Source organism: Chelmon rostratus, chromosome 10 (genome assembly GCF_017976325.1).
Source record: "Chelmon rostratus isolate fCheRos1 chromosome 10, fCheRos1.pri, whole genome shotgun sequence".
NCBI classification, from domain to species: Eukaryota; Metazoa; Chordata; class Actinopteri; order Chaetodontiformes; family Chaetodontidae; genus Chelmon; species Chelmon rostratus.
This window is the reverse complement of record NC_055667.1, coordinates 14,636,409-14,652,673: the sequence shown is the minus strand read 5'-3', so window position 1 is coordinate 14,652,673 and position 16,265 is coordinate 14,636,409. Positions and strand designations below refer to the sequence as shown.

Here is a 16,265-nt window from a genome sequence, read left to right as displayed (position 1 = left end):
AAATGTGTATCAGTAGGGCAGCGCTCTCCCCGGCACATGCAGAGCGCACATGTAGCGTGGCTTTACTGAACACATACCACGGTCGAATAAGCGCATCAAACTCCCCTCCGCTCCAGATCCCCGCCAATGAAAATGCACAAAAGCGTGAAGGAGAGAGAGGGAGAGGAAAGGACTCCGCGAGATACAAAGTGTGAGCCAAATCCCACACAAACAGACACAACACAAGCTGAGCGGGCGGAAAGGCGGTCACATTTCCTACTCACCTGCAAACGTGATTGATGTGGGTGTTCGTATTAGTGGGTGTGTATGTCATGCTTGACACTCTGCTCACAGATATGCTGACTCCACTTTCTTGGAATTCATGAGAAACGTTTAATCTTCGCTCGTGCAACATCACGCGCGCTCGAGCCAAGGCGCGGTAACCAGAGAGAGCATCCAGGTATCTCTGAGGAGACCAGCTTCACTAACCCACCTTCCTCAGACCAGAATTGAGCACTGACAGAGACGCCGGTCTGCCGTTTACTGGGGAATCTTAACGTGCACTGGACGCATTTCCATCACTTCTTCCCACTTTTGCGCTCCATGGGGCAGGTGTTATACGCAAACCTGTTTATTGACTTTTCCACCTATCTTCAAAAGACTTTTGTTCCAGTCTAGTGACAGTCACGGACGTCTACCTTCAAGTCTGTTGAAAGTCATCGACATCAACAAGAGAAATGGATAACAGCCCTGGTAAGATTAACTTTAACATTATTCCTGACATTCAGCAAGCGCTCCATCACAATAGCAATGCTGATTATAACATGAATCAGAACTGATTGATAGTTCATTCATGTTGTTGCCAAAAATCAATAGGGAACAACTATCTAGCTGTGTGACTCAACATAAATCTAAAATAAAACTTTTTTTTATTATTTAATTCATGTTTTATTAATATAACGCAAGGTGGCATTTCTATTATTTATTCTTTGACTGATTGTGCAAAACATTAAAGCTCAACATTTACATACGCCTTATTTGGGCATAATTGGCTATTTTGTGTAAAACCTTGTGTGTGTGTTCTTGTCACATACATCAATAGGTGCACGAAATCTAATTTCACATGCAGGTGTCTGACTGGGCTGAGTCGTTTTATTGGTTTCATGACTCGACTTGTTTCTAAAGTTCAATAAAAGTAGTGCGACTTCACGCATGTCAGAAAGTTTCTGCGCCGCGTTCAAACGTCTGCTCGCGGCGCCTGGGCTGCAGCTCCACCGCCAGAGAGTCGCACCATATGGTTATAGTGAGTGCGGCTGGTCACTTCCTGTTCTCTCCATGAAAACAAACTCACGTGGAGCTTCCGTACACTGTCACTGTAATCATAATCTGTCAGAGCCAGAACTCTAACTGCGAGCTGTCACCTCAAGGGAAAAAACAAAGGAACTGTGGCGTAAAGGGCGTGTTTGTTTCTCTTATCAAGGCAATTGCTGAAGTGCCTGCTGCATAAAAGTTGATAACCGCACGACTTCCATTCGTTAAGTGGTATTAGGCGGCGTTTTCTCGAGGTCAGCCAAAGGTGCACATGCTCGCTACATCCCTCTTCTAATTGACGGTGAATCATTTACAGCAGCGGCGGTCACGTTCCAGCACAGGTGATGGGCGCACCCTGTGCTCCGTCAACACGTTAGTCTACTCTAATCTGACGGCAGCACTAAAGCCACTCACCGGGGTATGACTTTCTACTTATGCTGATAAAGTAGGCCAGTGTTTTGCACTTAACAGGCAAGCCAGTTAAATGAGTAATCATAGATAATAGCTGTAGTATTAGTGACAAGACGAAGATGAAGGCTGCATCCTGGGCTTTTCTGTTGGCGTTCTATTGATGTTTGGAGGCTGTTTGTGTGATTTTTGTGTGACCGGAGGCAATTTCAAGTCTTTATTTGGTTATATATTTTGCAGATGACATAATTGTCTGTGTCTTATTTAAATGACAGTGTACATTATGCCATGTTTTCTTCTTCCCATTGATCTAACTGTAAGTGACCACCTTGAATTGGGTTCACTGACCATTAATGTTTCAATAACGGCATTACAACAGACAACACTTCATTTCACTTAGTGTAGTGGTGTAGACAAAGCCCATAAACATCATCATAACCTGGCACAAATATGGCTGCCGTGGTGGGCTGCATGGCTCATAAAGTCTAGCAAATAAATAAGTGTGTGTGTGTGTGTGTGTGTGTGTGTGTGTGTGTGTGTGTGTGTGTGTTGACACAGAACCCCCATTTCACCTGCAGAGATGATTGGGTTGCGCAGGTGAGGCGGTTGCATGCGAAGGGTTAACTGTGCTCTGGTTTGGGAGTTACCTGTACTAATATGTAGACTTTCTTGACATTAATATTAATTTGCTGAGTTGCATTATAGCTGGATTACACTTAGCTGTCAAATGATGCTCATATGACAAAAACAGACTGTAGCGACTGTTTACTGCACAACTCCATGCACTGTGTGCTCTGACTCACTAATACCTCCTGTGGCACGCCCCTGGTGGAGGGTTGGTATATTATCCTGAAGATTTTCAAAACGATGACAATCCAACTCAGGTCTGTTCCTCAGCATCAGCAGGAGACTATAAGTTTTACGTGGTCGGTAAAAACATTCAGACAAAACTCATTAGTGTGAGACCATTATTGCCAATTAACTCCATAAGATCAAACATAACAAAACATGTGTTTGCTAATGAATGAACCACATTAGTTTGAAGGCTGGTAAATATAAGTGATAAAATCCACATCCGTTTCAAATTTATCAAATTAAAGAAAACAGTGTCCCCAAACTCCATAATACAATGGAATTGTTAAAGAAAAAAACACCACACCAAAACTAGACATGCAGCGATGCTGTAATGTGAGGAAGATATTTTTTATTTTTTCCGCTTGTGGTTCCTCCCTCTGCAAATAAGCGAGCTTTCATTTGCTGAGGTGAATTCCCTTTCAGGACAGTTACTCCTAACAGCTCTCTCATTTCCTTCCAACCTCGTCCTTTATGACATCCTCATAAAAAAGGGTGCTCAGGATCAAATAAGATGTTCTATTTCTCAGCCTCGTACATCAGCCTCTCATCGTCCGCGTTGACTGCTGACTGGAGGAGAAACGTCAAGGACATCAGCGTCGATTGTTACCTGCTGTGACCCACTTTGAATAGGTTGTTGGAGCCAGTGTGCGAAACTTCGCAAAAACAGAAGCAGAATCAGCCTGTTCGCTGATGCACAGAGCAAGTTAGGATATACTCACTGGGAAAAACTGAAACAATCTGACGTGTCTCTTACAGCACATGCGGGTATTTTATTACCATATGCACTTCCGTACATTATAAACTTGGGTGTGTGCACACACTGCTACATCAAAGCGATCCCCCCTGTGTGTGCGCGGTGCCGGGCTGACAGTGCAGGCGGTGCTGCTGGTGGTGCACAGCAAGACCACCCCGCCGCATAACGTGCTGCTCTATTTAACTTGGCTCTTTAATTATAAGCCCCTGGCGGACTGTGGGAGCTCTGGCTCCTGGCTGGAGCGCAGCTTCACGTCTTCCCAGTGAAAGCTCCGTCAAAAGCCTCCTCACGTGGCCTCCCTCGCAGAGCCGCGTGCGACGCGTGAGATATGCCCGGGCCCTCCTCCCGCCTCTCCCCCGCTCTCACGGACGCGTCTGTGTTGATGCCGCCTGCGGTGATGGTGAGGAAGAGCTTGGTCAGTGGGTCAGCGATTCCATGTATTAACTTTCTCTCTCTCTCTCCCTCGTCACGTTTTCCCGCCTCATGCGCCTCTTGCTTGCACTGAAAGGCTTTTTTTTCATTCCCTCGTTTGAATCACAGACCACGCAAGAAGCTGACTCGAGCTTGACTCTGCAACATCTGTCCCCAGCTCACCGGTTCAGGGCGCTCATCCGCTCGGGTGTGTTTCAGCTGGAACGTGACTCCGCTGTCAAACATACTGTAACATCTCTCCTCTCATCCGCTGCGCTTTCCCAGCGACTCTGAACAGATAGCGGATTAAAAACGCGGAGGAGAGGCTGCGTTTCTGGTTCTGATAAAAATCGCACATCTCTGAAACGGATGTTTTTCAATCCATGTTTCAACATGGAGCAGCTACAAGTGTAAAAGCCGGGATATTAGACTACAGGTTTCACAACGTATCCTGGCGCTTCTATATTATAGTGATAATCTGATACACTTCCTCCAGATAATTTCATGCGTTAGTGTGTGATGCAGCGTCAGTTTGGAGAGGTGCTAGAGGCACAAAGACACAATTCTATCAAGTTCCTGTGATATTGACCTACTTACACAAGCTGGAGTTAATGAAGTCTGCTGCAAACACCCAAGTGCTGCTCACAGATTGGCCATGTTCAGCAGCATGCAATAACTATTCTTAGTGGCCACAGCATATGTAATTTTCTATTGCAGCATAATACACGCTTCAATATTCCAAGAAAGCAAACCATTTTCCGTGTTTCTAAACTGTGGCACAAGGGCAAACAAACACTATGGTCAAATCAACTGTAGGCTGTCTGTGACTGTCTCTCATTGTCCTGCATTTTAAGGTGGACGAGCGACCAAAAGAGATGAAGGACGGCATAGAAACAGAGAGGAGAGGAGCTCACGTTTCTCTGCCTGCCTCCAGTCCCAGGCAGATTAGTGCTTGCACGGGTAGGCTAAGTTTAAGATGGCCTGTGAGGAAGCAATTGCATATAGTATGAAATAAATGAATGCATCTAAAATCCCCTAGAGCCAAGGGTAGAAGTTGATTGATATCACAGGCTGCCAATAAAAAAATAGCAATGATGCCTATCACATAATTGATTGGTGGTTCCAATAGCACTTTGCAGCCTGTGTGGATAGGCCACTCAAACCTCCTGCAATGTTTGCATGAAAAATATAGATTAGAATATTGTGCTATGCTTTTCTTTAACCACGCTGAGGATTTTGAACATACCAGCCGATAATGCTGTGATCCCAACATAACAATAAGAAGAATCTGTATTTTGTGCAAAACAGAGCACAGAGTCTGCAGTGTTTATATTTAAACTGTATTAACCTTTCTACTCTGGCGCTCGAGGCACGTGGGTGATAGTTTATTAGCATCCGGCCATCGCTACTCGAAAGCAGGCTGTAAAACGGGTTGTTAATTGACAGTGTTTACAGCAGGGTGGCTCTAGGGGTCATTCATAAACACTTACTGTACATGTGAGCCTTCAGGTGGACATGCAATGTGTTTGGGTGGAGTGGGGGGTTGGGCCACTGTCTGCCTGCCTGTAAGCTCTGGGAGAGGTGAGGCTCAGGCCTGCGTCTGTTGGTGTGTCTATGGCTCTGGCATGAGTCAACAAACCACCAACACGTGCTGGCTGAAGGATTATCAAAACATCTGAGCTAAAACAAATACCTTGTGCAGCAAAGGGCAACATACAGCAACACAGGGACAGGCCTGCTGCACTTGCTTATTATTTTCAAGGCTGAGTAGGTGCATTTTGAATGTCAGAAATTATTTGAATGTTGGATATTTAACCTTATTTGCATATAATTTGTCTGGACGTCTCTCTCTGCTGGACTCTACTGTACACTGAGTGGTTAGTGCAGCATTACAGCAGCCCAGTCCTTACAGTTGAGGCTTTTCCTTTGCAAAAACGTGACTCACAATTCTCCGACTGTCGGTGGCGCATGAACAGCATTGGCTGAGACTTGGTGCCACCTCATGCCCGGGGAGCTTCCCAGTCATGTTTGTAAACACAGATCTGACTTCGGATTGTCGTTTATTTCAACACGAGACTGCGGATTTGGTTCGGGCAGTAACCGTGTCAGGAGTCCATGCATGTGAGGCTGCGGTCAGGTGTCGTGCTGTTAGCTGGCGCTGGGCACGGTGCCAGGGGAGCGAGGCTATTATTGGAGCGGAGGAGGCAGCAGACCCCGCAGACACGTGAGGCCGTGTCTCAGCTCATCCACAACGCATGACTAGAAGTGTGAGAGGGGGGGGGGCGTTGTGAGGAAAGCGAAACTTCATAAAACAACCACGATAAAAAAAAAACAAAACAAAACAAAACAAAAAAAACCCCGCACATATTCTCACGGTGCCAAATAAATGCTGGATTATCATGACGCAGAAATCTGCAAAAAGTGGCGCTTCTTTGGTGCTTCTGGTGGAAGCCTGCCTGCTTTGTTGCTGTGCTACCAGCAGTATTTTTAGCGCTCACTTTATCCGCTTGAGCGCACCATTACGCATATTACACTCAGGATGAGGCAACGACGCTGCAAATTCTCAGAGCTGTTCCCTGCTGCCCAGAGGCCGTGCAACATTACATCACATCATACCCAATGTTGTAGAGTAGCAGAACGGTTTCTAAGGAAATATGGATGGCCAAATGAAGTTTATGATACCATTTCTAAGTGATTTAATTCAACATCTTACACAAGGCACGCAAAAACGAACGCAACTTCTTATCGATATCTGAAGGACATTATATGCTTTAATTAGGAGCTTAAACTCGAATCACATGGCCACAAACTCTCAGCTCAGAGGTCTCACGTTCATTCCTTCCCTTGTCTGCAGGAGGTGGAGTCATCCTGTATGCAGGCTCCTCTGGCAGTTCCAGCCCCAGCCCTGGCAGCCCCTCCAGCGGGTACCAGACACAGTCACCGTCTTCACACTCCCAGCCCTCATCTCCAGAGGAGGTTACCTTCACAGAGATTGGGGCATTGAAACAGAGGGGAGGCGGGTGCACCACCCCATCCTCCAAACTGGTGTTCCAGTTCCCAGAGGTCTACAGTGGCCCCACAGCAGCAGCCACTCCACAGCATACCTATGCACACCCCATCGCAGGAAAAAGGCCATGCGGGTTCACAGGAACTTTCACAAGTAAGTGCTTCCTCACTGTCAGTATGCATAAAGATTTCTACCTTGATGTAAGTTTTAGCAGCTAACGTGTGTGTTTATCCTTCCTCAGAGACGGGTGGAATGGTCCTGCTTTGCAAAGTCTGCGGGGACATTGCATCTGGTTTCCACTATGGAGTGCATGCATGTGAGGGTTGTAAGGTAAGCCCCAGATCGGAAAAGTCAGGTCAATGATCATCAGTGTGGCATGATTCATCAATGTGCTGCTTTTGGTGCACCAGTTTCATGCGATTTTTTTTTTCTTGTTTCAGGGCTTTTTCCGCCGCAGCATCCAGCAGAACATCAACTACAAGATGTGTGTGAAGAATGAGAACTGTCTGATCATGCGCATGAACCGCAACCGGTGCCAGCACTGCCGCTTCAAGAAATGTCTCTCTGTTGGCATGTCAAGAGATGGTGAGACATCCTGACACATTTTTATCGAGAGAGACCCTCGTGCAGTTCTGCCAGAATGCCACAGTGCTCTGATTAGCCAAAGCAGCAGGGAAATGGGCAGCCCGCAAGAGGCACAGCACTGATATGTAGGTCTGTGTGAAAAATGTAATGCGGAAAGTCTTTTGAGGTCATCGTGCCAGTAGCTCAGTCACTCGCTTTACCAGCAGACCTGCACCTGCTTTGCCCTTCTACTGTGCCACTGCTCTGCCAAAGATTACCATCTGGCCTTGTATCACTCTCTTAAGTTTCTAAGTGTCTTTCCACTGCCCTTTGCAGCATCCTCCCACAACACTGTTACCTCTGTGCTCTTGTTCAGTATAGCCCCTCCCACCGCATGTACCACCATGTTCCCTCAGCTCTCCTACATCTCCCCCTCAGACAATGATTTATGAGAAGAGGAGCCTTGAAGTCCCCGAAGCTATCTGTCATCTAGAAAACTGCAGCAAACACAAGAATTATTTTAGGAAATTGGAACAGGGTCAACTTTATTACCTTGTGTATGCCCAAAGAACATCTTACTGCAATTAATGATGGATAGGGCAACAATTAAGCAAGGGATGCAGAAAACAGCTAGTTATTGTGACAGGAGCTATCAGGCGTGACGCTCACATCACCTAGTTTTAGCTCTGATAGCTGAACACTGATTGATCACCTATCGTCATAGATTAAGAAAACAACTGGGATGACCTAGAAAAACAGTCGAGAATTGGGCCTATAGTGTACCCATACATCATGACCTACTTGGTGTAGTTTGCTTGTCTTCTTCCTCTCTGTATGGTTTCTGCTTATCTCCACCCTCCAGTACCCAGCATTTCCTAATCTAGTAAAGAGGTTAGTGTTATTTCTGCGTGTGCTTGACACTTCTGGTGCACAGAGAAAATAGGGTGGCAAAATACGACTCAACAAGAGAACAAAGAGTCAGGTCGACCCTAATCGAGGAGATTTTTGAAAGCATCAAGGACCACAACCTAGAAACCCCTTTTTGCTCTCTTTCAACCATTACGAAAACAGGAAAACCGCATGCAACTGCCTGCAGCCCACAATAAATAGTACACCCTGATTTCACACCAGGCAGCTGCGTAACTTTGGCTCTGCAATATAGGCAAATATTTAAGTCCGTTGGCATGATGGCACACTTTTCTTCCTCTAACCAGAGCATCATTTTTAGAGCAACAGCTCACTAGTCCGCTTTTGCTTCTTTTTAACCATGATGAAAGGGATTAATCTCATGCCACATTATTGGCCCCATCCTCATCAAGGGATACTGCAGGCAATGAACAGATTACTGTTTATTTGGTAAACATAGCAATATCTGCTGTGCATATTAATGGCCCAAGTAAATCACCTCACTTGACCCAACAAAGTGTCATTATGTTTTTATGTAAATATATTTAATATATGGGAACAACACTGCATTGTCTTGAACATATTATTTCAGCTATACAGATTTCCTGGTACACAAAAATCAGGTATCCTACACTTGCAAAGGTCTTTGAAGCTGTGCCAGTTTAACTTTTCTGCCTCATCAAACTCCACCCTTGCACATGCACATGCACACACACACACACACCTCCCACACACACAGACACACGCTCTCACTTTCTATGCATCACCGTCTGTCACGTCAGTCCTCTTCATGTTCTCACTACTTTCTTCTTCACTGAGTTCTGCGCTTCAAGCACACCTCTCTCATCCTTCTCCCTCTCACGATCTCAGTGCCGGTGACATCACGCTCACGTTGCCCCACTGCCCTACTTACAAATGGAAGAAGGGAGCAGGAGAGGAAGGAGACAGGGGTGGATAGAGGAGAGGATGAGGCAGATGGTAGCAGGGGGTCTATAAATAGCCTCTCCAGCTGATGGTTACTGTGGGAAGGGGGATGGGGCTACGGATGAGGAGAGGGAAGTTTTCAGCTCACTACTTGATTCTCCTTGAAATCATTTAACACTTCAGGGGGTTTTCGTGCTTTTGACATGTGTAGTGGGTAGCTGTTTCACATGCTTGGCTTTAGTTTATAGCCAGCTCATTGTAAGATACTATAGCGGTCCTGTGTTTCCTGTATTGCACCACTGTATAGGCAGGGTGCATCTGCCTCTTGATCTTTCATAAATGAAAATAAATGTCCGGTGTAAATGTCCATGTTGTCATAGTGACTGGAAGCTGATCTGTCCTCACTGCTTGTGCCTTTCCTAGCTGTGCGTTTTGGCCGCATCCCTAAGAGAGAGAAGCAGCGACTTCTGGATGAGATGCAGAGCTACATGAACAGCCTAAATGAGTCAGCCGCCATGGAAATGGAGCCCTCTTCAGTGAGGGACACCCCCCCCAGCACAGAAGATGGCAACTCAAAAGAGGCCATTGGGGCTATCTCAAGAGCCTACCGGGACATCTTCACCAGCACCACCAGCAGCAGCCAGGAGAGAGCAGCCAAGAGGGCCAACATCACTACCACCGCTAACAACAACACACCTCCCTTTTCTCGGGATGCCAGTTTTCCACGAGTCTCCCCTCACCCCACCCCTGCCCACACTTATCAGTCTTGCCCTGTTGCACCTGCCACTCTATGTCCAGTTGCCCCTAATGAAAACCAACATACATTCCACAGTGTGGACAACAGTCGCTATACTTACTTAGTGTCAACTAATCAGAATCATGATCAGTCAACACGTCAAAGGGGCGCCTCTGCCAATCATAACAGTTTTCACAATGCAGGAAGTAACCAAAATCAGCCCTCCTGCCCATGGAAATTAGCTCAAGGAGCTAAAGTGCTGGTAAGTGCAGGGAGGATCCTAAATTATAGACTGTTGTGATATATCTTGTCTGATCAACAATTAACGATTATGTCTCTGCCTTCTGTCTTTCTCTAAGGCCTGTCCCCTAAATGCATGGCCTGTATCAGGGCCCGAACGTTCGAGTCAGGAGATATGGGAATCCTTCTCTCAGTGTTTCACTCCTGCTGTCAAGGAAGTGGTAGAGTTTGCCAAGGGCATCCCAGGATTTCAGGAGCTTAGCCAACAAGACCAGGTCATGCTGCTCAAATCAGGCACCTTCCAGGTAATGACACACATTTCAAATTATTTATTTTGCTCTTCAGAAATGTAAAATATGTGACTCCTTCTTCATGTGTAAACGTATTACTGGTATAAAGCGTTTGTCTCAATCAGATTCTCTTGTTTGTCTGGTTTGCGTGTGTCTAGGTTTTGATGGTGAGGTTCTGCACCTTGTTCAATGCCGAGGAGCGTACAGTCACCTTCCTGAATGGCCAAACATACCCCCTGTCCACCCTGCGCGCCTTAGGCATGGGCTCTCTGCTGGATGCAATGTTTGAGTTCAGTGAGAAGTTGGGCTCCCTGGGGCTAGAGCCTGATGAAATGGCCCTCTTTATGGCTGTGGTGCTGGTCTCTGCAGGTGAGAGAGGGGCACTGTTTAGTGACAACAGCTGCAGAGCAGTGGCACCTTGTTAATAAACCAATAATTTACGTAGTAACTGTGTTAGTCAAGCACTCACACTGGCATCTTCTGTGCTCCTCAGACCGTTCTGGCATCTCGGACATGCAGGCTGTGGAGCAGCTACAGGAGGGTCTGATCCGTGCCCTACGGTCGCTGATTACCCGCCGTCGCCCAGATGACACCGCCCTCTTCTCCAAACTCCTCCTGCGCCTGCCGGACCTTCGCACCCTCAACAACCTGCACTCCGACAAACTGTTGGCCTTTCGCATTGACCCTTGATCAAACCGCTTGTTCATAGAGCACAGAGACACAAGCTGTTATACGCAAGACTATACAATACAACACATAAACACACACACACACAAACGCACATAGATATTATCTTCCAAGGACAAGACTTGCTTGAAAAGTAAGGACCAAGGAATAGGGCAATCTGAGGAGTAAGGAGGAAACGGAAAAGTAAGGGCAGTAGCGAACATATTTTTGATTTGTTATTGATCTTCATGCAATGTTTTGAGACAAATAAACATACACATACAAACTCATGTATACATATAAACCACAACACCTCTTCAGAGACATTGTTCCAATAAAAGAATATCATGTAGAGTTATTATTACCCTTTTGGACAAATCATCTGTGCACTTGCTCATTATATCCAGTGTACTTAAGAATAAAAGCTGGTTCACTTTTGTTTATTCCTTAACTCGTACAGTATCAACAGGCCATCACTAAGCAGAGGCTGAAAGATTATGTAGCTCCAAACCGTTAACCGTTATTACTTAGGGACCATTAGTTATGATTGACTATGTGTCAGTTTGTGTTTAAGAGAAAGGGAACCTGTATATAGTACATAGCAAAAATCTGAAATGCTAAGGTAATTGTGTATCACTGTTTCACAAACATGCCATCTGCATTAGCACTGCAATGAGACCACTATTTTAATGTGTCACTTGTAGACAATAGGATGCATTCTGTCTCTTACTATTTTTAACCGATCTTCCAGAAAACATTTGACAGACCTTGGATTTAAATATGCCAACTTCATAGATCAATGGCATTTTATGTAATTTCACAAAAGCATTGTGTCTGCATCACTATATCGTATCACATCTGGACTGGATGGAGATGCTCCATGCATGTTGGGTTTTGTAGTTCCTTTGTTTATTTCTGTTGCTGTAAATATTATGTTACCCAAATGTCTATGTATCAATGACTGAACTAATATAATGGATCGGACAGCTGAGTTCGGTGTAAAGGAGAATGTATTGACCTTCCTGTACCAGGTAGGGGTTTGGCAATGCTAAGGGGACTTTGCACAGGAGAATATTTAGTAGGGATTCTCAGATGGTTTAGACCCACTTCCTGCTATCAGATGATGTAACCAACCAGCATAATCCCTGAAATCACCAGCACTCACTCCACATGCACCCTTCCTCCACCCCCAATGTTTGTCATACAAACACAAGAGATATTTTTGGGTGGGAGATCGTGTTTGATTGGTCCTCACACTGTTTGCTTATTTGATTATGGCTGATTGAGGACATCTTGTACATTTTGTAAATCGTTATTCCTAAATAGAAATGATATAAAGTTCGAATTATGTATTACTCTGCTTGTTGTTTCCTTTTTTGTGTCCATTTTAACAAAATGCTGTTTTGCTGAGTAGTTAGTACTGCATGGATCTCAGAAATAAGCAATGCAACAGAAAGTGTAGTGCGTGCATGTTAGAGCCACTTAAAAGACAGAATGCCTTCGTAGCTACAAATCTGTGTTGGAGTACAACAACGCAGTCCATTACCATCATAACATCCTCTACATGTCTGTACAATATTGGAGTATGTGTGCCTATTTCATCAGAAGGCAATAATACAAAGCATTTTTCAGGCACTAGTTACTTCAAATAATGTACTGTTAGAAACTACGAAAAATCCAGCCATGAGAGGGCCCTCCGAGGAAGTTGCAACACGGAACAACATGGAACAACTTTCTCTATATCCTGGAAATCAAAAAGCAACGTGGGGCTGCCACCTCGTGGTGAAATATAGATCCCGGAAGTGGATGGTCTGTTTGCTGAAGGCACGCTTAACTACCATGTATTTTACATAGTTGTGTTTTATGTTATCACTTCTCTCCGTCGTGTAACTAACATGGGACCGCTGTCAAACGGCACGGTAAGATACATCACATAGTAGAGTACTATGGTAAAGTATGATTGTCGGATAGTCAAGCAAGTTAAAACGATTTTATCTAAACGTTAGTAGCCGGTTAGCTTGTAGGCTAGCGTTAGCTAAATAACAATAGTATTGGGATACGTTAAGGCACTATCAATTACGTAAGTTATAGAAACTAAATCGTCGCTAATCAAGCTTTCCAGCATTGATACAGCTTACTTTGCTGCGGTCGAGTAGTTACTTGTCAATGCCGCTTTTGTTGAATTGCTAAATTCCTGAAAGTAAAAGCTTGTTAGCCATGTTAGCTATGAATTAGCATGGCGAATTACAAGATATAAAATTATTCAGTGGTAGCGTACCCTTCTTTCTGTACATTCAAGCCTACTTGTTCACTTTGTCTCTCCACAGGTGCTGAGAAAAAGAGGGAGAGGTATTGAAAACACCCCAGGACCTCAGGTTTGACCTCAAGTGGGTGCAGTTTATCACACCATGTTGGTGACAGCATATCTTGCCATCATTTTCCTGATTGCCCTGTGTGTTGCCCTCGAGCTCACAGCACGCCGCCTCACCCCACCTCAGTCTGCCCCTACTGCTGTGGCCAACCCAGTTTTCCGTCGTTTCCAGAGTATATTCCTCCGGGCATACCTTTTGGCTTTGTGGGCAGACTGGCTCCAGGGTCCTTACCTCTACAAACTGTACCGCCACTACAGCTTCCTGGAATCCCAAATAGCCATCTTATATGTGTGTGGCTTGGCCTCCTGTGTTCTGTTTGCTCCTTTTTCAGGCTGGCTCCCTCAAGTCTTGGGCCGCAGACAGACATGTCTTCTTTTCTGCTTGTCGTACTCTGCTTGTTGTCTCACCAAGCTGTCAAGAGACTACTTTGTGTTAATTGTGGGTCGGGTCCTGGGGGGTCTGTCCACATCCCTGCTCGCCACCACTTTTGAGGCCTGGTACGTGCACCGTCACGTAGATGTCCACGATTTTCCCAAGGAGTGGATCCCTAGCACCTTCACCAAAGCTGCTACCTGGAACCATGGGCTTGCTGTTGGAGCAGGGTTGGTGGCTAACTTGCTGGCTGAGTGGCTCCACCTGGGGCCGGTGGCTCCCTTTCTCCTGGCTGTTCCTTGTCTGGCATGCTGTGGCTGGGTTGTGCTAACAGACTGGGGCAAGGAAGAGGCAGAAGAAGGTTCTGAAGGGGACAAACAAACACTGCTTCTTGGCACTCCAAATGGAGGTGTGACCCGTTTGTCTGCAAGGGCCCGGTTCTCACGCAGCTGCCATGATGGGTTGCGCTGTCTGTTGTCAGACAGGAGAGTCATGCTCTTGGGTGGAGTGCAGGCTCTGTTTGAAAGTGTCCTATATATTTTTGTTTTCCTGTGGACCCCAGTACTGGACCCTCATGGGCCTCCGTTGGGAATAGTATTCTCTTGCCTGATGGCTGCCAGCATGGCCGGTTCTTTGCTGTACCGCCTAGCCACCTCCACACGCTACCGTCTACAGCCTGGCCATGTTCTCTGCCTGGCTGTGCTGATGGCCTTCTTCTCCCTCTTCATGCTGACCTTTTCCACTGCCCCTGGCCAGCCTAGACCCCATGAATCCTTTTTGGCCTTCCTGCTACTGGAGCTAGCCTGTGGCCTCTACTTCCCTGCAGTCAGCTTTCTCCAGGGCAGGGTGATCCCAGAGGAGAAGCGGGCTGGTGTGCTGGCCTGGTTCCGGCTGCCTCTGCACCTGCTGGCCTGCCTCGGGCTGCTGGCGCTCCATGGGGAGATGTCAGGAACAGGTGGAGGAGAAGGTGGCAGCGGCACCAGACACATGTTTGGAGGCTGTGCAGTCATGATGCTGGCAGCATTGATGGCTGTTGTCAGTCTGTTCACTCTGGGCAGAAACGATACAGACTTGAGACTGGAAGGAACCAGAGGGGAGGGGGAGATGTACTGAGGAGCTAGACTACATACATATCCATTCATACTTGACTGGTTTCAAATGTATTGTGCCAGTTTTGTGTATCTGAAAGTAGAAACCTCATGTGTTCCACTGGAGTAGTCATAAGTGTACATTATACCAAATATGTCAGTGAAGAAAATCAAAGTCCAAATCAGGTGTTCTGGTAGATTAAAACTCAATTGAATTAAAATTTTTATATGTTTGCCATGTTACTTTTTTGTTTTTGTTACTGATGTTTTCTTTGGGAGGGCGGGGTACTAATCCTATCTGTGTATGAATGCTTTGGAAACATGGCCATATCCACCTTCATTTGTCAAGTAAATTTCTGGAAGCTTTGTCAGACATATCCAAAAGTCCTGTATCATTCCATTACCTATTCCATATAACATGTTATTGCCTCATCGTGTCCACCTATAGGGAGATGGGGTCATGTGTTTGACAGGATATAATGTCACCTGTCAGTATCCCCTTGATGATCAGTAATGTAGTATTTTCATCATATGTTTATAAACTGATGTGAATATATGTGAGTTTACAGAGAGCTCAATGAATGTCCAAAGAAATAAAGTCATGACTAACATTGAGACCAGTATCTGAATGTCAGTTCCTGCAGTACTTCTTCCACAATGCTTTGATTTCTTTGTTGTTGTTTTTTTCCAGCATCTGTGTATTTTTAATGAAAAGAGCAGCCATTAGGTACATTTTTTCTTTGAATGCCTTTTCCTCCTTTGTACACAGGATATTTACTCTGTAATGTGTTAATATTTCTGTTCTTGACACTTTTAAATAAGAGTGAACATGTACAATATATATCATATAATATATTTCATGTTATATTGGATTGGATTTCTGTTTTGTGGCATATTGATGTTTTATAACTTCTATTCAGTAGTATCAGTTGGGGGTTCCAAATATTTCAAAATGGTGCAATAATCAAATTGTATTAAAGGGAAAATATATTCCCAGTAAACACTGCCCAAGCAGATTGTAACTACTTTTTGATATAATTCAAAATTAACAAAACAGCATTAAAGTCTCATTCTGAACCATTCTGAATCATTAAAAAAATACAACTTGTGTTCCAGATAAGTGAAATGTGAGACAGCTATTTAAATTCACAGAAAACATTTTAACTGGCATTGGTCTGAGTTGTAAATCTGGAATTTTCACAATATTTTAGCCCCTGCAATTCCCCCCTCTCAGCTTTGCTGCAGACCATATTTCTAGATCTCTCTAAACAGGCTTCCATCCTCCCCATTTTCCTGGTGCTGTGGTACAGTCCCAGATTTTCTCTATGGTGCAGCTTCACCTGGATGCTGCTAGAACATCCCTCTGTGGGTGAGGGAGGGGT

At 45.2% G+C, this 16,265-nt stretch overlaps 2 protein-coding genes across 2 annotated transcripts; both read left to right on the top strand.

Moving 5' to 3' along the window:
- The first annotated feature begins 337 nt into the window (after positions 1-337).
- nr1d4a (nuclear receptor subfamily 1, group D, member 4a) lies at positions 338-12,345 on the top strand. The gene is made up of 8 exons (XM_041945970.1): positions 338-732; positions 6,573-6,878; positions 6,967-7,055; positions 7,166-7,310; positions 9,543-10,117; positions 10,215-10,400; positions 10,544-10,754; positions 10,879-12,345. The coding sequence occupies exons 1-8, from the start codon at positions 717-719 to the stop codon at positions 11,073-11,075; spliced, it is 1,725 nt and encodes a 574-aa protein (XP_041801904.1). The 5' UTR covers positions 338-716; the 3' UTR covers positions 11,076-12,345.
- A 494-nt stretch (positions 12,346-12,839) lies between these two features.
- Positions 12,840-15,760, top strand: mfsd5 (major facilitator superfamily domain containing 5). The gene is made up of 2 exons (XM_041946269.1): positions 12,840-12,970; positions 13,379-15,760. The coding sequence occupies exon 2, from the start codon at positions 13,460-13,462 to the stop codon at positions 14,906-14,908; it is 1,449 nt and encodes a 482-aa protein (XP_041802203.1). The 5' UTR covers positions 12,840-12,970; positions 13,379-13,459; the 3' UTR covers positions 14,909-15,760.
- Positions 15,761-16,265: the final 505 nt, after the last annotated feature.